This window comes from Gymnogyps californianus, chromosome 4, assembly GCF_018139145.2.
Source record: "Gymnogyps californianus isolate 813 chromosome 4, ASM1813914v2, whole genome shotgun sequence".
Taxonomy (NCBI): domain Eukaryota; kingdom Metazoa; phylum Chordata; class Aves; order Accipitriformes; family Cathartidae; genus Gymnogyps; species Gymnogyps californianus.
Window position 1 is genome coordinate 23,035,833 of NC_059474.1, and position 25,847 is coordinate 23,061,679.

The window sequence follows — 25,847 nt, forward strand, 5'->3', positions numbered from 1 at the left end:
CAGGCTAACCAGTGATCAAGCTACCTTTCCTTTTTTTTTTTTTAAACTTAGTAGTAGGGAAAAATATTAGAGAGATATATACAATTAAATTCCATTGTCTGTCATATAAACTGTTGCGGTAGCACAGTTCAGCTCAGAGACAACAAAGGCATAAGAAAAATAGGAAGAACAATTTGTGCAATTAAAAGTTGGAAAAAAAAATGTCAAGAAGATACCTTTCATGGCGTATGATAAAATGGACTGCTGAGATATTTATTGTTCCTTAAATAGGAGGAAAGCATTGGTTTTAATGGAAAAAGATGTTCTAAAGATCTTGAGTTCTTTTGGAAATAAAACTGCAGCTAGCAATTTAATCTTTGTCTATTTACAAATACTTTTTAAAGCCTGGAAAAATGCCCCAAGTTCCTAAAAGAACTTCTCAGGTTAGATCTTTCCGTTAACCTATGGAAATACATTACAGCTGATCCTTTTTCAGCTATGATTATTCTTTAGAAGACAGGAACTTCTTCATTAAGTAAGAAAGAAAGTATACAGGAAAGGGGAGGGATACTGCAATATGTATACTTATATGGTAAGATAGGTTTTTCAGTTTTGTGAGTTTCTGGTACACAAAGAAAAGATGAAACAAGCTCTTCCAAAGAGGAAGAGTAAGGGTAATTAAAATAACAGTTTACTAGGGGATTATAATAGACTCAACATTGCTTGGAGTCTAAACCATACTATTTTCTAGAAGACATACTTTTATCTTGCTGCTGGGAGGGGGAAACTCTTCAATTTATGCATTCGAGGAACTGTCTGGAAGATCATAATGGTACCTTCTGGCCAGAGAAATTGAGTCTGAGTATTTTTGCTGAAAGTGTTTCTTTTTATATCAGATAAATACTGACATTACAATGCCTGCAAGTAATTGAATTAGTGATAGTTATGGAGGTTTAAATGTACATCCTGACTGATAGTATTAAATTCTCTGACAAAATTTGAAGGGTTAAAGTCGTGAAACTCTCAATGTAATTTGTCTAGCAGACTGATGGGAAATATTAAATGAATATCGGCTTAGTCAGACTGCTTCTAATACTCTCGCAACTCATGTTTAATCATGCTGGTTAGTGAGACATTGATTAGTGTTGGGAGACTAGTGATGAGCTGAAGAAAGTAGAGTATGACTGGAACGGAGGAGCAATTGCTTTTCAGGAGCCATCATGACTGATGCAGATCCCTCAGAGGCCTTCAAAATGTCTAGCAAGCAGCATGGTATTGGTTCATGAAAGAAAAAGCTGGCCAATGAAATGGCTCGCATTCATTGTGTTACTTTTAGATCATGTTAATAAGTGAATGACAGCCCTGATTTGCTCATAGCAATCACATCTTAGAAAAATATGCAAGGGTTTCATTTGTGCGATTATGGAAACTAACGGACTTGAAATTCAGCTAGAAACAAAGTGTCAAGTCTTCCTGCTCAAGCTGACAGATCTCTAATCAGTTGTCATCTTATATTTACTTTAAAAGACTTTCTTGCAGGATATTCAATATTTTGCAAGAAGAGCTGGTAGCTATGGACTTCATGCTATTAATCTGTTGAGAACAAGGTGGTAATAAGCTAAGTTCTAGTCTTCTGAGGGGCAAAGACTTTATTAATAAACTCTGCTGAATTTTAACCATCTCTTTTTTGAAATGTTATTGAAGGTGTCATATCAGTTAATTAATTGAAATAAGTACTTGATATTGAGCCCTAGAGAAAATGTTGGTAATTATTGCAGCTCAAAATCTAGTATTTGCTTTAGAGTTTAATTAACAGCATTACGATCTGTGTCTTAGAGCCGCTCTAGACCTTGCCATTTTCAAACTAAAAACCTTAGCACTGCTTTGACAGTTTTGGTGCCAGACAAAGCTTTTACGACTGGTTTGTTCAGGCAAATAGGAGAGATCAAGAGCACCTATTTCGTCTCTGGAGGTGGGGTTTAGGCATATGTACCTAAGAAACAGTTTCAGAAAGCTCATCTTTTAGTAGCTACCTTACTCTAACTGTGACTGTGTTTTGAATCACAAAGTTACCTATGGACCTAAGTTAAGATTCACAGTTACAAAACCATTTCATCTGGAAATCCATGCTCTGGTGACATCCAGAAATAAGGTAAAAAAGAGCAGTTAGGTTCTGAATGCTCGTAAAATACATGAACTCAGCACATAGCTTAAAATCAGAGTAGAAACCACAGACATTTTCATTCAAGCATGGCTAGTGGAAGTTGTAGGTACTATATTTAGCCTAAGGGGATTCAGTTCCAGAGCTTCCAACTTTTCCTGGTGAGAGCCATCATAATCCTGTAGCTGTGTGCTGCGCAGCCACCATCAGGAGTTATGGAAAGAGAGGGAAGCAGAGTGACCTTGACTCTGTAGCCTGTTAGGCATTCAACTAGGGACGGAGGTCTGCTTTATAAAATCTGACCACAGGTCCCTTCCTCCTCTTCTAGCTGAATGCTTACCATTCAGCTAGAGAGGCAGAGCATGTTCCTGATCTCTCCCATAACCAATAAGAAAAGAGAACACTTGCATGACATTATTTAGGATGAAGTGAGGTTGTGTATGAAACACTCAAGTTTGAACACAGATGTGATGACCTGATCTATCGGTTGCATTAAATAAAAAATAAAGTAAAAAATTGCTATTATGTTCTCTATTCTGGGATACAAATTCTGCACCTAGATTAAGCTAAGTCATCACATGTTTTGTCGGTGCAACTTTCATCTTAATAACTCTTACCGACTACTTGTAAACCAGAATAGTTTCAAGACATCATTTCAATTTGTTTTTAATCTGAGATGATAAAATCAAAATCTTGCAGAGGATAAGTACCGAAGGTCATGGCAGATAGTGTAATAAAGAAATATAATAATGCAAACTTTCTTGTTCCCTGAAATACGCTGATACAGCTTTATGAAAATAAAAGGTTCTTTTTAAAATTGGTGTGCGTAGCAGAGCTCAGAAGACATGTACTTTCAGAACAAGTTAAATATTTCTAATAGTGAGTCACTATGACTTTTCACAGAAAAACAAGCAAGTCTGAAAATGTCTGCTTTTGTTTGAAACGCTTTTCTCCATATCTTAACATTTCCACACAAGTTCTTTTCTGCATATGACAAAAATGCATAGTCCTTTTTACTTCTACTTGCAACATTATTTATTTCTCAGTGTTTACAATACGGGAAATTCAAAATATGTCTTTCAGTTAAGTATTAGAAAGTGATACCTTTTCACAATCAAATCGCATTTGGTCAATAAAAGATTATTCTCCTTTTTAACTTAAGATAGTGCAGTTCCTAATAGTGAGCAATTAATTTGGGAGGTTATTGTGAAAGCCCATGTTTTCAAATAAGTCTCTTTACCTAGAAAAGGGTTGTGTATGTGTCTATTACAAGCTGTGAGGTGTTAAGGTATTCTGCATTTCAGAATGTATGAGGCAGAATTCTTCTGATGTTTATAGCCTTTAAAATAGTTTCAGTTCTCCTAGAATTGCTTCCTGCAGAGAAGAACCTCATAATTAAAAACAGGGAGTAGGATAGAACTGCAGTGCAAGTGCTTTGACGTGTTGGATATCTGATAGATTTTCTTGAGATAAGATGACCTATAGTTTTTAATAATACTTTTCTTTCTAAGCCAGATTTGCAGAACTACCTGGAGTTAGCTTGTTTTGCATTTTATTTGATGAACAACAGAATATTAAGCATGAAGGAGGTAATTATACTGTTTGGAGTAAGTCAGGTTTACTGTCTGGGATAGCTATTCAAAACACTACATAAATTTCATTATAATTGCTTATCTCCTGTTTGGGTAAAAGATAATTTCCTTTAAACTTTAATGATTTCTTTTACTTTTTTTTTTTTTTTAAATAGGTAGGCAAACTTTATAAGCATGAATGCCTCTTTTATGTTCTTTTTAACCTTCTTTTGTTGTCCTTTAAAAAAACCCCAACAAACAAAATCCCCCAAAACAAAAAACACCCGACAATGTCCTAGTAGGACAGAAGGAAGTTCAAAGTAGAACAGTATGTGTAGTGTGCAGTTGTAAATATTGTTTGTATTTCAGTTTCATAGCAGACAGAGAAAATTGGTGAAAACTAGTCTTAATTACTTAAAAGAAGTTTTCCCATCCTGTAAACTTTAGTTTTGTTCTTTTCCCCTCTGTAATCTCATATGATACTGTGCCCTTCTATAGTCTCAGTTGTGTTCCACCAGCAAGTAGGCATATATAACTTGCAATTTGTATGTTTAACAGGGTGAAACATAATATTGGTAAAACAGGAATGATATATCATAGAAGGCATTTGTTTTCTTATAAATTAATTTTTCTTACAAATTATATACTGAGTTATTTGCAATATTGGTCTGTGATTAAGGATTAGGTAGAGTTTCTATTACAGTCATCTTTTTGAAACTTATATTAACATCAACAAATAAATCACTGCAATTTCAAAACAAAAGTTTTGTGAATAAGGCCAGAATTTATTTTGTTTCATCAGACTAAGTTTCTGGGTTAGTGAACTTTTAGGGGTGTAACCCCCAGGTAAAGCAAAGCTGGTATGGCTCCATAGGTAACTTCAGCTTTGTTTTTGGTGCTCTCCCTATAAATTAGTACTCGTTGATTTCCTAATGTTCCTTTGTTTATATTTTTGTTTGATGGACTTCTTGGTTCAGTCTTGCAGTGTAAGTAACACACCAAGAGATGCCAAAAGCATCCTATTCTCCAAAGCCTTATTTTATGAGACCACCAAGTATTAAGCTGAAGACTTTTTTTTTTTTTTTTAACAGTGAAAAAAAAGAACTTCTGAGCGAGACAGAAGATAAAGGTCTGAAAATGCATCTTACCACTCCTCTTTAACATCCTTTCCTTCCAGACTATTTATTCAAACAAACTTCAGTGTCTTCCTACATGGAATAAACTCTACAGTCTTCTCGAAGTCTCTTTCCATCACCTATAAATTTAGAGTTTTGGAGGCAGGGGCACAGGTCCCCCTCTGAGCTACAGAAACTTCTCTCAGCTAAGCAAGTTTAGTTGCTTTTAACAAAGGAGCAATCTTCTTTTTCCTCTAAAGAGTTCCACTTGACCTAAAGCTCATCAGTCAGAAAAACACACACACTACAGCTGAGCATCTTTGCTGAGCAGTTTTACAGTTTTGAGCTGAAAAATACATTACCCAGTATTTATATGACAGACTAGAAACAAACTAATCTTTAAATTATACTTTCTATCATGGTGTTTTATCATCTCTGTCCTTGTAACATTAATAGTAGAGATGCAGTCACATAGAGTAAAAATTTTGCTACCACCTTTAAAGTACCTGTTTGAGAAAGATCTGTTATCTTTTTGGACACAGAAATTATCTATGATTTGGGTATGCTATTGGTGTCAATGTCTTAACAAAGAGCTTAAAGTTGCATAAATCTTCATCTGCTTTATAATATTTAACACGCAAAACACATAGATCTCGAGAGACCTAATCTTTCCTTTCTGTTCAACCGAAATTGTCAGTTGCTATCCTTGGAACAGATCTGGATCACACTTTACATTTATTTCAGATTCGTGGCATGCCACTAGCTTCAGTTGATTACTTTGAATTTGCACTTCTCATTGATGAGAGAAGTATCAGATTCAAAGGATGCCAAAGCAGTATGAGGTCAGTCTCTGAATATGCAAAATATTTGTGCTTTTTAGAAATTTAAATGAAGTTGGATTGACCAGACTTCTAAATGTTATGTGCTAATGATGTAGTGCATTTTGTGAAAGCTACACCTTAGGTGTATATTAGCTTTCTCTGAAAGACAGATTAGGTAAAACTGAACCAGTGAGAAATTCTCCCAGACATTTATAATTAGAGCCATTGCTCACTCCTCTGGCAAGTTTGTGTAGCTTAGGTCTTAAAAATAATTTTAAAATTCCTAAGGGAGTTTTCAAAATACAGATTATTATAGAAAACTGTACAAGCTTTGTTTTGCAGAATAAGAGATGCCTGCAGCTAGACAAATTTACATAGACTGAAGTATAATAAATGAGAGAATCTAACAACAGAGAAGTTAAATGATACTTGGTTTTTGTGACATTAGCAAGGAAATTTTATTCCCAATCTGCTCTTTCTTCCTTTTCCATCAGTTCTACCTCTTGAAATTTGAAATTGAAGGTATTTCTGTAAATATTAATTCAGAAGAAAGCCTCCCTATGACTAAAAATGTTACAGGTTAACAAGAAGAATTGTTCTCTTGTAACATGATGAGATTCATAAGTATTGTAACAGATTGCTATTTTGTTATTCCAGAAGAAGATATAATTATTTTCAAATAGTTTAAACTGGAGGCAAGATATTTCTCTACTGAGTTTCAAACAGATGGTGGTGTAAAATACATTAAGTCCATAGAATCACTTAGTGACAGACAAAAATCTTATAATTTCTTGGAATTTAATTGATACAGCGTCTCTCCAATGACTTTTAAACTTGTGGGTTTAGTACATGCTATCAGTCATAAAAGCAAAGGATCTTGCTTCTTTAATCTTTCTTTGGATGCAGTGTCCAGCATTTTATATGGAAGAAAATCAGATAGACACAGCTATTCTAGTAAATTACTTTGATGCAGAGTTACACATTTACTTACGGATTTAGTTTTGAAACAGATAGAAGAGTTTGGCAAATCTTTGTTATCCATTGACAATTATTTGGACAGTACTTGCACCTTGCTAATGTTATCTGTAGAGAGATAGAGATATGTGTGTTTGAGACAATAAATCCAGGGGGGGAATAAAGCATTCATATTAACTATTGAACTACGTCAAAGATGAGATAACAGATTTTATCTGGGAATGATTGACATGAGAAATAAAGGTGTAGAAAATACAAGTAAAATTCAACCTATTAAGTCTGATCCCTTAAAGGAAAATAAGGGAGACCTGTCTCTCACAGACATTTCTTGAAGCATGAAAATTGTTTAAAGGGCATCCTAATTTATCCAGTTCACAAAGCTATCTGTGATGGCAGGAAAAGATTTTTTTCTTGAAATGGATGCCTTATTCTCTTTCTCCCAGTAGCTGTTTAGAGCCTTTTGTCTATTTATATTCATTATTGTTCCTGCAAGAACAGTGCTGTTTTTCATTATTTCATTGGCATGAGAAGCCCTGATTCAGTTTTGCTGTCAATTTTAACCTCTTTCTGTACCTCCTCTACTTTCAGTGACTAAAAGCATCAGTAAATAGAAACAGAGAAAACCCCATAAAAGCAGCACAAAATAAGTTTAACAACACTCAAGATATATGCAATTGCAGTTCATGTCTATGGTAGGGTAAAGCACGCACTGAGAGTTTGTTTAGCTGTTTTTTGCACTGCTACGTATTTGGTGAATTTTCACATACCTGGTGGGAAAGAGATTTGAGAGTGTACATAAATAGTCTAATAAAAAATAAGATTCTCAAAATAACTTCATACAAAGAGCAGAATAAAATAAATGTTAATTTTAATGCTGATAAGCATTTTTTGATAAAATGTTTTTAGAACGCATTAATTCTTCCATTTACTTTCTATCTGCATCACCCAAGAGTAAACAGATAATTTTCAACTTTATCTTGCCAGCCACTCATCTCTGATTTAAAATAGAATGTATCTATATATGGCCATGCTTTACTAGTCCAATTTAATTAATTAACTTGAAGTGTAAGTTTCACAAACTAATCACTGATGTCCACCACTGTGGACTGTGAGTTTATCCACTATGCTTAGTCTAGGCCTAATTTAATGGATCACTATCAGAGGTGCTTTGTTTACAAAGGGGCATGAAATATGCTCATCAGCTCTCTCTGCTGCTCTCTCCTGTACAAGGACCACAAAATATCCAAGTGTGATGCCCATTTTCTGGTAGGTCTTCATTCAGCTCTGGCAGGAGTGTGCCATTCTCTTTGAATAATTCTCCTGGAATAATTCCATCCTCTGACACTTATGGTGGCTCAGGTGATTGATATTTGGGCACACAATTTTTTGCCTCAAGTTGCAGCTTCAGAGTTGGCCCAAGTAGAAACCAATTGTACCATCAGATAGTGAATCTATTATACGAATGACTTATACTCCAGCGCACAATGTTTTACATTCACAAGAACCACAATCCCAACTGGCATCTCTATTATGATCTCAGAAAGGAGCCAGAGACTAAAACACTGTGCAGAGAACAATTTTCTACTCAATATTTTTCATTCAGGAAACCATATTCTGAATGGTCTGGAAGGAAGATGCCTGCACAAAGTATGCACCATGTGACCTAGCCATGATACATTGTGGGGGCAATAGTAGGCAATGACCATTTAATAAAAGGAAACTAACAGTTTATTAAAAACTTGTCTGAAATAATAATTGCAAAAATACCAAATTACTTCTTCCCCTTTAACAGTAATTGTCTTTCAAGTCAGATAAAATCTGCAGATTTTGTGTTTTACTGTCTGATTCAGTCTGATAAACTTGTTTTCATCTTTTACTTCTTTATGTTCTGCCCAACTCTTATATTTGAACCCTTAACCACTGGTTTTCCATGTCTTGTTCAGATTTTCAAAACAATCCAGCAGCTGCTAAGTGATTACGACTACTGCAACTGATATTGGGTAGATTAGCAGAAATGACTGTGGATTTACGCTGGCAATAATCAAGAGGATTATTTTATTTGCCTATACTGTAGTCAATACATTGAATACACTAATATCTTAGTTTTTTTCAGTATGTGTACTCTTTAAAAAAAAAAAAAAAGTCTTTAACCTCCCTGTTAATGTATTTGCTTGACTAGGTTTTATGCTATCCTAGCAGATTAGAGTTTTTTTCCTACCTGTTGTCAAGAATTTAGTCATGCATTGCAAGTGGAGCAAGCTTAACAGTGCCCAGTTTCAAATCTTTCGTCAGTTTTACTGGAGTCTGAGTGAAAGCATAAACTAATAATGTAAGAAACTTCTTGATATTCAAATGAGTGAAATAAGCTGCAGATTATCTGATTCATTCTTGAAAAAGTAGATGTTGGCTATGAAGCAGTAGTTCAAAGTATATGTACTGCACTTCTTAAGAAATCTGGAAATGTCATAAACTGAGGAACAATGGAATATTTTCTGAGATTTAAAATTTTATGGGTATGGGTGTACACTTTGGCAACCAAGCTAAGCAAAAGCATACTGACTAATTTTAATATTGTACTGCAAAACACAAGAGCAGACAAATTGCAATATTAAACATACTTAAACCAAGAGAATGGATTCGTTAAAGAGTACTTCCACTGGAGTCACTTCTGACAAAAATGATTACATTTTTACTTTGGGGCTAGGAAATATTTCACATATTTTGGAAGAATATCTCAAGAAATCTGTAGAGGGGTATGCTCAACTGTCCACTCAAGTAAGTGGCTTAGCAAATCTGAAGAAAATGTTACCTAGTAGCTGGTGAAGCAACCAAAAACCCGGTATCTTTGTCTCAGGGATGAGAGATAGCTCCTGACTAATATGCTTAGACACTCTTGTTCAAGTCCAATCCTGTCTAACTTTCATCAAGACACAGTTCTATTTGTAAGGTAAGAATTCTACTTCTTTACTTCCTGTAACTGTTGAGTGAATGAAACTCTGTAGGATACTTAGGGTCAAGGGCAGGGGTCAAAAAACTATGATACACGCTACAGGCTCCATTAGATTCCCTCTCCCACAAGAAGGATTGAGACTGCTATTTCTGACAGGCTTAGACTTTGCAAGTAAAACTTGATTTTTTTATATTCTCTGTTTTGTTTCATTCGAACTTCTTCTATACTTTCCATTAGTATATAAAAAAATTATCATTATACTTTTCCATTCTATAGTGAGATAAACAGTGATACTCTAACCTCTTTCAGTATAACATCCCTATGATTCATGTGTATGATTACACATCTACTGTACATGCATAAGGGGAATTAGTGTTGTGCCTAATTCTTAATTACTAATGGACTGTAACCCAGATGAATCTGTCATAAGTATGTAACCATTCTGAGCTGATGTTTGTAATTAATTCACTAGCTGTAATCTGCACACACAGCTGAAAAATCAATAAAAAAATTAATGAAAAAATTCCCTTTGAGCAGGACATAAATCACACTGAGAGATTCATTATCTTTCTGTATTTATCTCTCCATTTTCTGAGGTGTGAAGACTTTTCTACATACTTACTATAAAAACAATGATAACAACAACAAAAAAACCCCACAACACTCCCCCTCCCCTGCATCATCTCAATGAGAAACCATCAGTACTTATAACAAAAGTACAAACTTATTTAGGTGGATTAATTCCGGGGTAGATTTTACCTCTTCTTAGGAAAAGTTGAGGGTTCCAAAATAATTGATCTAAAGACCAGAGTGACACTATGGGTCATGCCACTGACATGGAATAAAAGACAAGAGTTTGTAACTAGTTAATCAGTAAATCATTTCCTTTCCCTGTGACAGGTGGAAGTATTACCATTTAATCCCGAGTTTTATGATTTTATACTTCTGTTATGCGTCATGATTAATGAAGATGAGCACTATATGTTACAAAATATAACCCATTTCTTCTGGAGTATACTTATACAAACAGGAAAAATGTGCATTAATACAATAATCTTCAAATGGTTTTTATTTATATTTTTAACATTCATTTAGGTCTTGCATCATGTAGATCTTCTGCTAAAGGAAAGAAAATGCATTCTTTGTACTTTTCAATTCACTGAATTGAATTAAATTTGGTTCTGTATCCCAGATCTTGCTAGTATGATTAAGTAAGTAAAATTACAAATTTATATATGTATTTGTGAGAGAAACATGTATGACATGAACAGATAAGTATTTTTTTTCCATTGTGTGGGATAAGGTTCCCTTTATGTGACATAAAAGGTTAAATGGATCCTTCACCTGACTGCTATATTTCTTACAACACAACTTCCTCTTCACACTTACTAAAAAGACAAGTAGTCACAAGTTATTTGTTGCTGCTTCATGCTGAGCTCTACATTATTTAGATGATCATTTGCATGCAGAGCATGGAGAACTTTCTTCTTCCCCCCATTTGAAAATAACGTTATATAAAGTAATAGAGCATCAGCACATTTTACAGTTACTGTTCAAGTTTAACCTTTGAGGGTCTATGACTTGTAACAAAATAAACATTACATGAGTCACACAGAAAACCTCTTGGGAACGCAAGTAATTCCCTTTTTATGAAAGCAGTGCTACTATTTAATATATGTTATTATATAATATTTTATTCTCTATATGTGGGAATGAAATAAGATCCAGAATCCAGCAATATGTTGCTGCATGAAGTAGAACTGTATGAAGCATCTCATTTTCAGGAATGCAGTGGTTCTATTAAGATAATCAGTTCAAGTTACTATCTCATGTGGCAGAAGAATTCTGTAAGAAAAAAGTAACTCATTGAAAGATATGAAAGAAAGAAATCAATATTATCCCTTAAAGCCAATTTTTAAACACAGAAGCATTCAACCAGAACTTTATTTTAGTTTGAGCTCTTGTCCATAGCCATAAGTGGTTCAGTTTTGCTATTTTTTTGTTGTTTTTCCCCCCCATTACTTATGGTAAACAATTAAGCAGCTGGGGGGGTGGGGGTGGGGTGTCTTTTTAATCAGTCACCTTTTCAACCTAAATGTTAGTCCTACCTAGTGCATTTTTATATCACTTCAACAAATATCAAGCTTACAAAACAGCTTACAACTCTGTCAAGTCACTGATTTTTTCTATATATTCAACTTTCATTATCGATTCTGGATATCCTCTGAGATACTTGTGAGATATCCATGAGATCTAGTAACGTTGAACATCTTTTGAGATTGTGCTTTTAGTTTCTAAATGGAAGTAATGCATTCATTAATATCCCCTAGAAAATGTTACTTGGAGTGTCTCCAAAAAGAAGTTGCCTTTTGAATGATGGGCATAAAGTGGAGGGAGATGAGGGGAAATCATGTAACCTCGTTTTTCTCTTCTGTGGCAAGAGTGCTATTTTTCCTATCTTGTGTCCATTCCTGATGAAGAAAATACATTATTAAATCCTTATCACCAAGAAATGAAATAAAGCGGAAGCACAGTATACAGCTGAGATAAGCTAATAATGGCTGCTAGCTACTCTGTTCCCTTAGAGCTCCTGCAGTCCCATCACTTTGGCATGAGTATCAAGGAAATTATGTTGACTTTTGAGCCCTGATTCAGACTTTTCTTAAGTCATCTTCAGGAGAGCTGACATTCTAATTGCTCCATGAATTGTTTCAGCTCAGAGTTTGTTAAGCACTGACACGTTTTACTGAAAAAAATAGAAGTATGTAATTTGACACAGTGACAGATTAATACTTTAGCATCAGATTGGCAGAACAATTAGACAGCTTAAATGTTTCCTACATCTTAATGTCTATGCTACTTCAGGAAGCCATAGTAAGTCCTACTTTTCTGAAGGATATGTTGCCATTTCAGTGATAGAAGTAAATCAGGCTATCAAAGGATTTAACAGGATTACAAGGAGTCTTGTAGCAATTACATTTAAACCTAGAAAATTAAAATCTAGGGAATTTAAGTTCAGCGTGGTGTATTTAGTACAGTACTCACCGCTGGTATCACATAAACTGATACTTCTTAGTCCTCATTATATATATGCAATTGGTCTTGTGAATGAAAATGAAATAATAAAATCTGAACAACAGGATAAATACAACTTAAACAAGAGAAAACTAAATGTTTCTAATGTGCTTCCTTTTATACTATGTAATCAGGGTTTTAAATTAGTATTTGTCTAGAATTAAGTCTGTTGAGCTTGATTTCACTTACACATAATATTGTATTCAACCTATATTATGGTTCTTCACTGACAACCAACTGATTAATATGATTCGGGCCTGGAAGAGTACAACTAGTTTTTTAGTGTAAAAAAAAAAAAAGCCATAAGTCTGTTTTTCATATAAACAGTCTTTAAGTCAATTGTGAAATATTGATGATTCCTTGAAGATCACAGATGCAATACTACTGAGCTGGTACAATCATTAACTTAGGTAGGAAACGTTTTTATGGAGTTATTCTATAATTAGAGGAATAGTTAAAGAATATTGTACCTTAACCTGCTGGAGGCAATTGTGATAGAAATAACTGTGGAATCTAAGCCAGGAATTTTATTGCTTGGGTAATATTTCTTTGGTTACATGTCTGAGTCATATTAAATAGCTATATAGTCTGGTATAGTCTGTTTAATTAAACAAAGGAGATACATCAAAATCTTATACATTCATTATCTTATTTGACTCTGTTCCTCCCTAAAACAGAGGCAGGTATCGTGCAAGGGTAAACAAAACCAAAATTTCATATAAGAAGCAAACATTGTTGAAATTTTCTACTTTACAGAGTCTCTCTTACACCAGTTTCAGGTTTAATGGACTTCAGAGGCATGATATTTGTTTTGCACCACTACTGGTAGAAGTAGTATTCAATCTTTAACTTTTTGATGAAATTGTAAAAAGGAATGGATGTGTTGGGACTCAGGCAAGAAGATTTTATAAATGTTAGATTATCACTTTGGAACTTGAGAGTAGGGCTTTTTTTAGCATTACTGGCCTTTATTTTCTGTATTCCGTTGATTAACACCTGTCTTAAATGGTCCGACCATTTTGGTTTTTTGTTTGTAATTCTATTAACATAAAATTTTAAGGAGGATTTCATTCTCAAATGGACTTTTAGCTGAACCTAAGCCCAACCTCTAGGTTGATTTATTACTGAATAAGTCAAGAATCTTAACCCAGAAACAGTTAAGGATTGGATTGAGGCCAAAGTACATAAATGTTAGTAATCATATTAACAGAATTGCAGAGCTGAAGGGAACGTTTAGAGGTCATTTAATGCATCCTTGCATTCCCAAGGTAGGATTAGCCACGTTTATGTTACCCTTGGGAGAAGTTTTTCTAGACATTCGAAAAACCCTCCCAGTGGTAACTATATAAACTTCCATCACTACATTTATCCTCAAAGTTTTTTTCTAATTTCTAACCTGACTTGTCATTGTCACAATCAAGCCATTACTTTTTGTCCTTTCCACTATGGGTACACAAAACAGATTTTTCCCACTCTTGCTTTACTATAGCCTTTTGGGTACATGAAAAGTGCTGTTTTCTCCCTCAGCTGCCTTCTCTTCTGGCTAATTTGCTTTCATTCATCTAGCAAGAGCTTTTTTCAAATGCTAAAGAATCAGTTACTTGTTTCTATTTTCTTAAGGTATTGCTTTGTTTGTTTGTTTTATTTTTATTAGTTTTAGTGGTAGAGGACTATATAACATCTCATGTTTGCTTTGAAAATTCCACTCTGGTCTCTCTTGAAACCAGCTAAGTACTTGGACTTTTGACATGCTACAGCAGTGAGTCTTGCTGTTCTTAGGAATTGTTTAAGGGATACTTTTATTTTACCATTTTTCAAGTAAAGTATTGAAAATTCTCACTTTCATTCTATGTTCCTTTTTCCTTACATAACGAAAGAATACAAAGTTTCACAATTCGTTATTTTATATCGTTCTGTCATGCCTCCTCTCACAGTATTAATCATTCAATCAATGTACATGTAAGCCTTTCCGTACTCTGAAGTATTTTCTTATGCACTTAAAAGAATTTCAGAATCGGGCATGATATACATGAAATTATTCTAGTCCAAAAGCAATTAATATATTCATTAGTTCAGTGCAGTTGGCATATCTCAAACAGTGGATTTGTGTTTGACTTTATGCAGCAGGACTGTTTTAAAGATGGCATGCACTATCTCTGCAGTACACGATAATGCCACATTCAGAATGACAGCAGTCCCAGCCTTGGGGCACTAAATGCTTCTTGAGATATGTTCAATTGCTGTTTAACTGTATTTAGCCTAAGGTGCAGAGAAAGAAATTGCTGATGCCTTCAAACATGTTTAAGTATTTTAATAGTCTTGGCATGTCAGAATATGCCACAGCACTAACTGGGGTACCGTTCCTGAATTACTGTAATTAGGAGGTAGGAATTTCAAAGACAGTACTGTTGTAGCTGTGTATCACTACAGCTTAGCTTTTTTCCCCCCCTTAAACAGTGATTTTCTACAACATGTACCCTCTCAGCTGTTTTCTGCATTGTTCTCTGATCATGTAGTCAATACTTGTTATGCTTTAAGAGCTCTATTGTGTCTCCAGTCACACAGCTCATAAAACAGACAACCATTTAATATAAAAGCTATGTAAATGGACTCCTGTTTAATTACATAGTCTTACTAGCTTTTCACTTGAATTTTGGATGGTCCTCTGAATATAGTATATTTGTGTACAGAGTGCAGGAAAAGGTGGGATGAAAAGTGGCTCATCCAAACCACAGTCTCTATCATTACAGTATGACAGTTCCTATTCCTTTTTTTTTCCCCACAGTAGTCTGGAACTACTGCACAGGCATTCTTTACAGGTCCTCAATAACTGGAACCATGCAGGGATGTTATGGGCCCATCAATGGGGAAAGGCAGCAAAATCTGCATGTAGTCATTGATTTGTCATAGATACTATTTAGAATTCATCTGCCAATGACTCCTCAGATCCTGTGGACCAAGCTGCATGGTTTACAGAAGTACTGTTGCACTGCTGCAGTACTGTATGGCTACTGCGGTTGCGTACTCCTCCAAGAAAAGGTCTACAGCTAGGAATGTTTTCTGGGCACAGAGTTCTTTCTGGGAATGTTCAAGTTATTGTATCTAGATCAGGTGTCAGTATTGCTTCGGAGGGTTTTCCATCTCCAGGGACAAGTGGAACAGAGCTTTTGACTACTTACATACATCTCAAGTCTGTTGTTACCATAGGCTTTGTGTGCAGTTTACAAAAGAAGAGAAAATTAAAAGCTCCTTGCATCTTTCTCCAAATGCTGGGTTTGTATAAAATATAGCGGACAAGAATGGTTGTTAAAAAATGTGCAGAGTGGAGCCAGGGTGAGTGTGCATCCTTGATTATATTTCTGCAATGTGTGTGTGTACAAAAAACCCACATAGCTTGTAACATGTACTTGTTGACTACTGTGTTTATAATACTTTCTCTGTACTTGATGAAATATATTGACCTTTAATAAGGAATGGGAGGAGAGAAAATAATGGAAAATTGCTTGGGTGGAATATCTTGGTTGTTAATTTTTTTGGCTTTAAACTGGATATAGAACATCATATTTCCTCTCTCCACACTGCCGTGGTAGGTGCCTTCTTTTTTTGATAACAAGCAATCCTTCTAGCCCTAAAGCAACAGTCAGCTACAATCAGCAGAAACATGAGCATACATATAAATAACTCCATTCATTTGCATGCTTTTATACAAAGTTTTATGGAAAACATAAGCTATCACCATCTCAGAAATTAGCCATAAATGTTTAAAGATTTGTTGGATTAAACATGATAAAAGTTAATTTTTTTTTAAATTATAATTATCAGCTAACTGGAAATTGGTGGTAGAAGCTTATATCAGATGCAATGAGAAAGTAGATTGAGAGATCCTGTAAATTAGTGTTCTCCATTTTTTTTTAAGCCGAAGTCTGAGCAGTTGCAAATGAAATCTGCTTTATAAATATTTACTTTTGAAGTCTCCATTTAAATGTATACCTAAAAACTTGTCTAAATATCTGCATTTTAGGGAGTGGGTTTACAATGGCTTTGTAAATAGTCAAGCAATATCTACTTCTGATGTAGAGACATCATAACAGGGTATGTTTGAAAATAACTTAGATAACATCTTCCATTGTAACTCTGAAGATAATTTTATGTGAATAAAAGCTTAAATTTGAGTAGTCTGTGTATAAGCAGTTAAAACCTAACCCCAAATCTACAAATTTCTGTGTGACAAGAAAAATCATCCCTCCAGGTTTACTTTCTCACTATTTAGCATTGTGATAAAATTTGTTTGTTGATAACTGGCATTTTAGGCACTTATCTGAGTCAGTTTCCAGATATGTAACTGTGGTAGAAATCTGTTGTACTCTTCCTTGATGATTTGCCAATTGTGCTGACAAATTCTTTGCTGTGTCATATTCCATTAGGCTTGTCAGCTAGCAGTGTGGTCGCTACTAAAGTGTTTAACTTTTAAACTGAGAAGTACATAAAAAAGCATGTCACTTAGAGATAGCTATGTTTGGATTTAAATTGTGCTAGAGGACAAGAGTAACTTCCCCCCCCCCCCCACCCAAATTCAGCGACTGTTCTCAACTCCATGGGCTAGATGATGTAAAAAGAGCATAAAGTCACTACTCTGCAAAAGAGGGTCAATCTATTCAGGGAATTGGCAAAAATACAGTTAATTACTTTGTAGCTAAAGCGGTGTGGCAGTTTAAATCTCTGTTATCTACTGCAGTGTAGAGAAAGTACCCAAGTTTTCCTTAACTGACTAGTTTAGATACTGGTAACAGTTTAGTCCTGACAGCACTGGATGTTTTACCCATCTTCTGATATAACACACACACAAAACTCCTTCCCTGTACCTCTTCCCGCCTCGCCAAATGCTGAAGTTATGTCCATCTTTTAAACAGAAAAGCAGTTAAAATGCAACAGGTTTCAAAACATGTTAGATTAAATGTGTGCTTAAATGCTGTACTGATTCAAGCTCTTAGAATAGATGCAAGAAAGCAATGGAGTAGAAGGCTACATTAACTGTATGTGCCAAATATTAACTGAAGGGTTAGAGGAAAATAAATCACATTGGATCCGACAGCCGGAGGGAGGTGAGGCTGCTGCTGCTGCTCCATGTCCCCAAGTCCAACCAGTAGCAAAGATGAAGATGTATTCCCAGTAGGCACACACACAGAGCACACACATACACCAAATATATACACAGTTGGCCACAAAGATCACAGACACTCAGAGCACTCACATGAACACAGACAGCACCAATGGCCTCATTCTGTTCCCCTCTCTGGCTGGACAGGATGGAAGTCCACTAGTGAGAGGGGACACAAACATATGTATACATGCATATGCACACATAATAGAGAGCCCATACACAGGAAAGAGTTAGAAAGGAATTTAATAAGAAGATAGGACAGACGGTGCTGATCAGGCACAACCAGACAAACTTATTAGCTGGCAAACTGTTTATATGTGACTGGCCCTTTTACCCCCTTATCTGTCTATTTTCCCACTCTTGTTCCTCCCCAAATCACCTAAAACTCTCCCTTGTCCTCCCTTTGGTTCCTTCCCAAAACATCACGTAAGTCCTGTGCTATCCCAAACTGCTTTTCCCCCATATCCCATAATGTGTCCTACATACCTAGGCAGCAATCCCCCTGTTAGACAGAAAGGTGATCTGGAGAGCAGCTGCCAATGACTCATGGTGACGGGTTTCACGCCTGGACATTGGGGCTGATGGCTCTGCTAGGATAGCCCTGGGAGGGGCCCCGGACAAGGTGGTTGTTCCTCCTGAGTCCTTGATTTGGGTTCCTATCTGCCACTATACACCCCTGTGCTCCTCTGGGCCTGGACAGATGGATCTTTGACAGGGTGATGGCCTCTGTGAAGGGCCTGGGAGTAGCCCGTCAGGGTATTATTTGGGCTAGTTTTATCCTGCCAGTGTCTCTCTGAGCTCTTTTGTGGGTGTGAAGATGAAGTTTATCACATAACCCAACAGGATGAGTCAGCCACAGGCTGACTTACAGGTTGTTGCTTCGCAAAACAGCACTATAAGGCTGAATTGTACAGCAAGCCCTCATGCTTTACAATAAGGGATTCTAATATTTGTCCAGAAGTGAATAGGGGATGCACTACAATGCAAAATGGTACATTTCAAGTGCGTGATTCAAGGACCACTAGCGAGGGAAGGATTTTTATCAACCCAAGTAATGCTGGCTAAAGATTTGTTTGCACTAAAAAGAAACCATCAGATATAATGATACATTAACTGTTTCAAGCTGGGAAAAAAATCCCAAACAACAAAAAAAAAAATCCTTTTCAATAAACACATACTCCTATGTTTTCAATACAGGTCAGACATACTGCCCTGATAAGCATTTGCTAATATTCTGCCAGAGTAATAATTGAAATACGAGTAGCAAGCATAACGTTTAATGGTCATTGTTTGGAAATAAGGTGCTATTTGAAGAGTTTATTGAGATTTAAATGGGAAGGACATTTGCCCTGTTGTAAAAATATGAAGAGGGGTTTTCTGTTTAAAAATCGAAGCACATCAGGTGCAGCTCAGCAGTTAATTATGCTTCTTACCTTTAGGGAGTGCCAGAATAATACTAGATTTAGCTGACACATAGAGAATTTTCCTGTTACAGTTCCCATCTTCTGTAGACAGAAGACAGTCATCTCCAGAACACAGTCATCTGAAAATTGATAGTCTGATAATTGTCCATAGTCTTTGCATTCTTCGTTGAAAAAAATGGAATCATGGCTGAGTCTAAGTGCAAAAGCCTTAAAAAGTACAACTGGGGGGGGGGGGGGGGGGAAATCACTTGGTTCCCTCCTCCCAGCCTTACACAATCTCAGCTACAGATTTACTCAGTTATCTAAATTTCAGTGTTGTTTTCTGCATTAAAATCAGTGACATATTGAACTATGAAATATTACAAAGTATACAAAATACATACAGTAGATTCTATAAAAATATTGACAACTCTTAATAATAAACAATATGTAAATTCTTTACAATACTGCAACAAATTACTAATTAAATGAATGTTTAAATGCATGAAAAAATCAGGACAGGATGAACATAAATCTGACTTTCAAGAGCTTTTGCAATTCTATCAGGATTAAATCTGCAGATGCTGAAATGAAATATGCTTGCTCTGCAAGCACCTGTTGTAAATATTTTAAATTAAAACAGTTTATTCTGGAAGAGGCAAAGGATTTTTATTTACTTTTTTTTTTTTGTAACTTCAGCAGTGGTCTTTTTTATGTGTTTATAAAAATTTCACAGTTGGAATTGTCACTGTTTGAGAGGGTCATTTGGCAGCCAAAATTAAAGAAAAAATAGGCAAAACAGAAGTAACAGAATGAAGGCTGAATAGGTCTTTGAAGGTTATTTTATAAGGCATAGTTTATTACTGGTAAAATTACTGTTCACATGAATTTGAGTGTTGTAGTAGGAAGGTAGAAAGTTGCCATGGCCCATATGAAGTACCTGACTGTGTTTCCATGTTGAAACTCCTTGCTCCTTTTTAAGATAATCGATTTTTTATAAAAGAAACCTAAAAGTTTCATCAAATATATCATATGAAAGTCATATTAAATAAACTGGAAAAATTAATTTACTTATTGATTTTTGTTGTCAACTTTATTTGTTTGAATATCATGTTGTTACTTTGTAGGCAGCTCCAGTTATTTCTTGTAGACCATAAAGTACAGTATAACTGAATAAAAGCAAGGTTTCAGAATCTTACCCAGTGCTTAAAACAGTTCAGGTACCTTTTTAATTCAGTTGTAATGCAAGTATCAAAATACAAATATTAAAAACTACCTGCGTTTTTATCAGGTAGGAGTCAATCCTGCAGTCCCCTGAACTTTGCTAGTTTTCAGTGAAAGCTCTTACAAGTACAGTAGCTAGAAAGCTTAGACACAGTGATCTGGAACAGGAAACCTCCTAACACAAGTCACATGCAAAACATTAGTGCATCTATTCAGGTGGCACTCAGATTCTCCCTGTCCCTCCACATGCACACATAACACACAGAACAGCTTTATCCTTACATGTTAGATTGAGTTTATAGCCAATAGCAGGGTTTTTGTATGCTCCTACTAATCATTGATTGTACATTTCATGTGAGATATTGTGTACTAACAATGAATACCCAGTCCTCAGAAATACAAGCAGAGGTTTACCTTATGTGCAAATTGAGTCCCATTGTCAATAACAGAGCTGCTCATTTGCAGGGCGGTAAGCATGTTCATAAGTATTTGCAGGGTTCAGGGCCTCAACTTCCTTTCACATAAATTCAAAGCATTCTTTACAAAAAATTCAAAGAAAGGTATTTTTAATAATTTCAGAAAAATTGGTAGTATGGAATTAAGTGGTTGGGTGACTCTTAGACATCAAAAATCATTCAGTACCTAATGCCAAATGCTTTTGAGATTGATTTACAAGCACAGGAAGTGGCTTAATAGTCTTATTTTTCCATTCTTAAGGTTGAGGATAACTGTACAGATATGCTTGTTGCCTATGGGCACATGCAATGTAAGAAAACTATTACTGAGGATCTTACGGCAACATTCTTACCAAGACCTTTAAAAATACCTTTTGTGAATTTAAGGATTCTCAGTTTCACTGGAAGTCATTGCAATATTATTCATTTGTAAAGGCAACTCTATTTTACTTTCAGATTCAAGGCCTCTACCAGATGTAGCCCTGACAGGGAAGTGTACCCGAGAATGTGATGAATATGGCCACTCGGACTCCTGCTGGATGCCAGTTCGCACTTCTCCTGAAAGAAAGCAGAAGAGCCAGCCAAAACTCTCCACTTTCATGCCTGTCGATGAACGGGGCAGTCAGGAAAAGCTGGCCAATGGAGAAGCCTCCCTCATGGGTGATCGCAACAGAAACCTCCTTAACAAAAAGTTGACCTCATCCTATGAGACCTTCAGCGCAGCTAGTTTCAGCAAAAATGAAGAAGGCAATCCAGAGGATATCCCCCTTACACAGACAGGGGAATACAAGCCATCTCCTGTCAATACTCTAACTAGAAGAGAAGTTTACCTGTAGGCTAAAAAGCAGCAACAAAGTTCTTTCATATTATAAGAAGGAAAAGGGGCAAAAGTCTTAAAATCAAAACAATTTTAACAAAAAATAAGAAACAAAAAAGAGGGGGCCACCAAAGAGACAAAAGATCTCCCTGCCACTTCTGCCTCCATAGCAGGCATTTAATTATACTGTCTGCCTGACTATACTGTACAATGTAGAAAACGTTGTTACTTGCATGTCTAATTCCCCCTCACTGATTTTTATTTTCCTAAATCTATGGTTGCAAACTCCTCCCATAGTAACGAGCTTGATTAAAAAGAACACAACACACTGTTGTTTCCCCTCTGCAGAAGCATGATTTAAGCCACTCATTTTGTTTGATTGTCATCTGGCTTGTTGAGGATAACAGGTCAGGGAAAATGTATTCAAAACATATCATCTGAATATTGCTGATCCCCACCAGGGACAATCCTTCAGAAACCGTACAGATATAGAGATAAATATAAAGGAATAATCATTAATAGGCACTTTGTGAAGACCACAGCTTTAATATTCTCACCTCTCATCTGAGGCTGGAAGCAACAGAAATACGTTCAGCCTGAGACTGCAGTTAAAAACATGGCATACTTTTCTATGATTCATGAACTCTGGTTCTGTTTTCTCCATGGAACAAACGTGTTCTTGCTGTGTCTCTTTCTCTCCTTCTCTCTCGTTCTCTGTAATGACTACTTCAACGTACACACAATTAGTAACACATATACGTAGGATAGTAATGATAAACTGTTGAAATCATTATTTTGGGCAAGACTAACATGTAGCTGGGAAGATCGTAATAACAAAAAGGCCAAAGATCACACAATGGATCAGGGGAACTGCTAAGTATTGGGGCTTGGCTTAGAAAACTAACATATTCACAAATACACACATGTACTCATAACACACCTTCAGTTACATTTTGCACGGCAGCACAGTTCACAAGCCCAGATGACATAATTTTTTTTTCCAGTGCGGTTCAGTTGAATGCCCAAAGGAACTGATGTGGGTTTTTTTGTAATGACATGATACGTTGCAGCAGATGCTGCATATGATATGCTGCATATGCCAGTTCCAGGGAATTTTTAAGATCAAAATTAAAAACTAATAGTAGTAATAGAATGCTGTGTTAATGAGAGTGCTTGGTGGGATGGAAAGGGTGGACAATGGGATGATGCAGTGACAAGAGAATATTACAAGTCAAATACAAAACCTTCTTTTCAGAGTGCAAGGAATGATTGCTAAGTCTTTTGTCATCAGTGTTGCAGATTACCAACTGCTTCAATTATGTCAAAGATATAACAAAAGTTTTCTTGAAACACAAGTGCATTAAAACCAAGAGAAGTGCAATACTAAATGATGTCAAGACTTGGAACATTTAGGCTAGGTAGAAAATGGTCTGATAAACAGCGGTATGATACTCACCTAGCAGGTCAAGATGAGTCAAAAGGAGTCCAAGCTACCGTGATATGCCAGAGCTCTGGGCTGTAACGATTCTCATGGTGAACACTTCTTGAAAGGAAGAGGAAATGAAACAGGTTTTTGTGCAATAAAAGCAACAAAATGCGCAGAACTTCAACCAGTTGCTTCGTAGCTGATGCTGTAGTAATAATGACAGACTGAGCTCAGACATTCAGATGAAAGCGACAATCGAACAACACAGCAAGGACAGCTCAAGGAGGGGAAAAGCATTCAAATCCCTGGCTGTTTAACCTGGTGTTAAGGCATGGCTAGATGGCTCTCTAGTATACTGTAGTCACAATGTAGCTTTGGGTAGTTTCTTGCTTTGAAGGATTGCATAAAAATAACCTTAAACAGCCTAAAGTAAAGGTTGGCAAATCAATACAACTCATCACATTTGTCTTCTGAATTCACTTCTCCATGTAGTGGGATGTGCCATTATGGGCCATTTTGTTCTCCTCTCTCAAGTTTACTTTCTTCAAGTAACATTAGTTTGTGTGTAGCAGTTATGATGAATGGGCACATTTTAGAAAGAAAATATTAAAATCAAAGATTAATAATGATTGAACATTTTTCTGTTTAATTATTTAAGTAATATGGAGAGATGCAAACTAGTACTTTGTTATGAGACTGCATACAGCAGTTACTGCTTTGTATAATCTGTAAGTACCTGTTTAAAAATGCTTCTAAAAATGCTTATGTAATGTATACACATTTTTCTTGCACGTTTCAACAGAATACACAATTGCATAACACAAAAGTTCAACAGAATTTCCCTTAATGAGATTTTATTTAATATTACACACAAAAAAATAAATTAGGTAGCTTGGTTCCATATATTCTTAGACCCTTTTTCTACAAGGCTAATAATACAGGTCATAGAAGACCTTCAGATTAAACGGATCAGCAGTCACTCACCAATTTTTGCACCACATAAGACACTCATTAAATACTTTACTTGTGTGCATCTCCTTAGATCTAAAATGGGTGTGAAAGAATTTTTTTAAAATTCTATCTACTGTAAGTATTCACAGTAATTCTAGTGGAACTAGCCACTATTAATATGCTGATTACTCTTCTGACCTGGCATGACACACAAATGTATTTTGTGTTTGTATTTTTCCTCTTTATTTGAAGTAGGTTAAATCTGGTGCCACTCCATAAAGAGTGCTTTTGTATAAAAATAAACAAATAAAACTATAAAAAATAATTAGGGTGAATGCGAAATATGCAACTGTGCCTTTTATACCTATTATTATGGTAAAGTGGTAGCTGGGTTTGGACACTGAGGGATAAGGGGCTATTCCCAACTTTTTTGAACCTGTATATTTACCTGTGTTTATTTTCTGAGAAATTATAAATAATATATTTAAAAACAAGCCTTTTGCCAAACTCAGTTAATGGACCAGTCTTAAGCATTATTAACACAAGGCTGTGGTTTAAGTAGGTCTTGAGGATTTTTTTTATTACTATTTGTGTGGGGCTTGGGGTTGTTTTCATTTGTTTTTAATTATGCTGCCTGGAAAACTATGATCAATCTATACGATAGTTATTTAGCAAGGTGTCACCAGTTCATGTTGCCAGGAAAATTGACAATTAATTTTTTTTTAATTGCTTTTAGTCATCATCACATTTCAGTTGTACAGTATAGAAATCATCCTTTTATTTCCTTCCACGGGAAACTCAAATGAGTTTTGCATGTATTTTACATTAGGGCATCTTTTTAGATTGATGCGTTAATATATAACTTTATATGTATTAGAAAATTCAATAGCTTTGGTCTAAAATCTAATGCTCATTCTGGATCTTAGATCCACTATGTTTATTCAATATGGTTTCTGACTGGCCTGCTGCCTGAGTTTCAGGAAAAAAAGTTAAACGTTATTTTTATGTGGGGGAAGAACTTAAATGGGATTGAAATGATTGGCTGAAAGGCTACCCTAGGAAGTTGTCAAGCAGGAAAACAAAGAATATGGATAAAGACCTTGCCATAAATCCAGCCATCACCAAACACTTGTAAGGAACCTGAACAACGAAATATTTTTCCTTTTGTTTCACTGGTGATAAATATACAGTGTTTCCTTAAGGAATGAAGCAGATGAAACAGCAATAGAAATGAAAGTCCATCAGTTAAGTTGTATTACTGACTGAAGAGCATAAACACAAGAAGACAACATTCACCAGCTACCTGGGGTATGCTTTCAGACAACTTTTTCCTAAATTTTAAAGCACTTGCATTCAGTGTGGTACGATCTGTTTGTAATATTAATCATTGACTATTGTTCTGCAACTTGGATGTTGATAGTGAAGCAGAGAACAATTTATCATTGTTTATTATGAGTCACTATGCACGCAACTATGCTAAACATGGCAAAATGTATTAAACGCTAGTCCACCTCTATTTATGAAATATTTACATAATTTAATTTGCTTTTGTACAGTTTTATGTAAATAAATTGCTTGTCATTTTTGTCTCTGCAAATTAAAATATAACATGTTCAACTGGTTGCCCATTTGCCAGTGTACTTTCTCTGACAGGCTATTCCACTTTTACTGGATTAGATCACATGCTAGTTTGCATATTTAACCTATATTTTGCATGGCAAAGATGAAACTGCCTTTGTAACTGGCCACATCTTCAGCTGCTG

The 25,847-nt window shown here is 35.6% G+C and overlaps 1 protein-coding gene across 1 annotated transcript in view; it reads left to right on the forward strand.

The window, feature by feature from the left end:
* Positions 1-21,726, forward strand: part of PCDH7 (protocadherin 7) — a 291,939-nt gene extending 270,213 nt beyond the window's left edge. Inside the window, exon 4 of the mRNA XM_050895309.1 lies at positions 21,347-21,726. Within this exon, the coding sequence (XP_050751266.1) occupies positions 21,347-21,726 (380 nt within the window). The remainder of the gene's footprint in view (positions 1-21,346) is intronic.
* The last annotated feature ends 4,121 nt before the right edge of the window (positions 21,727-25,847 follow it).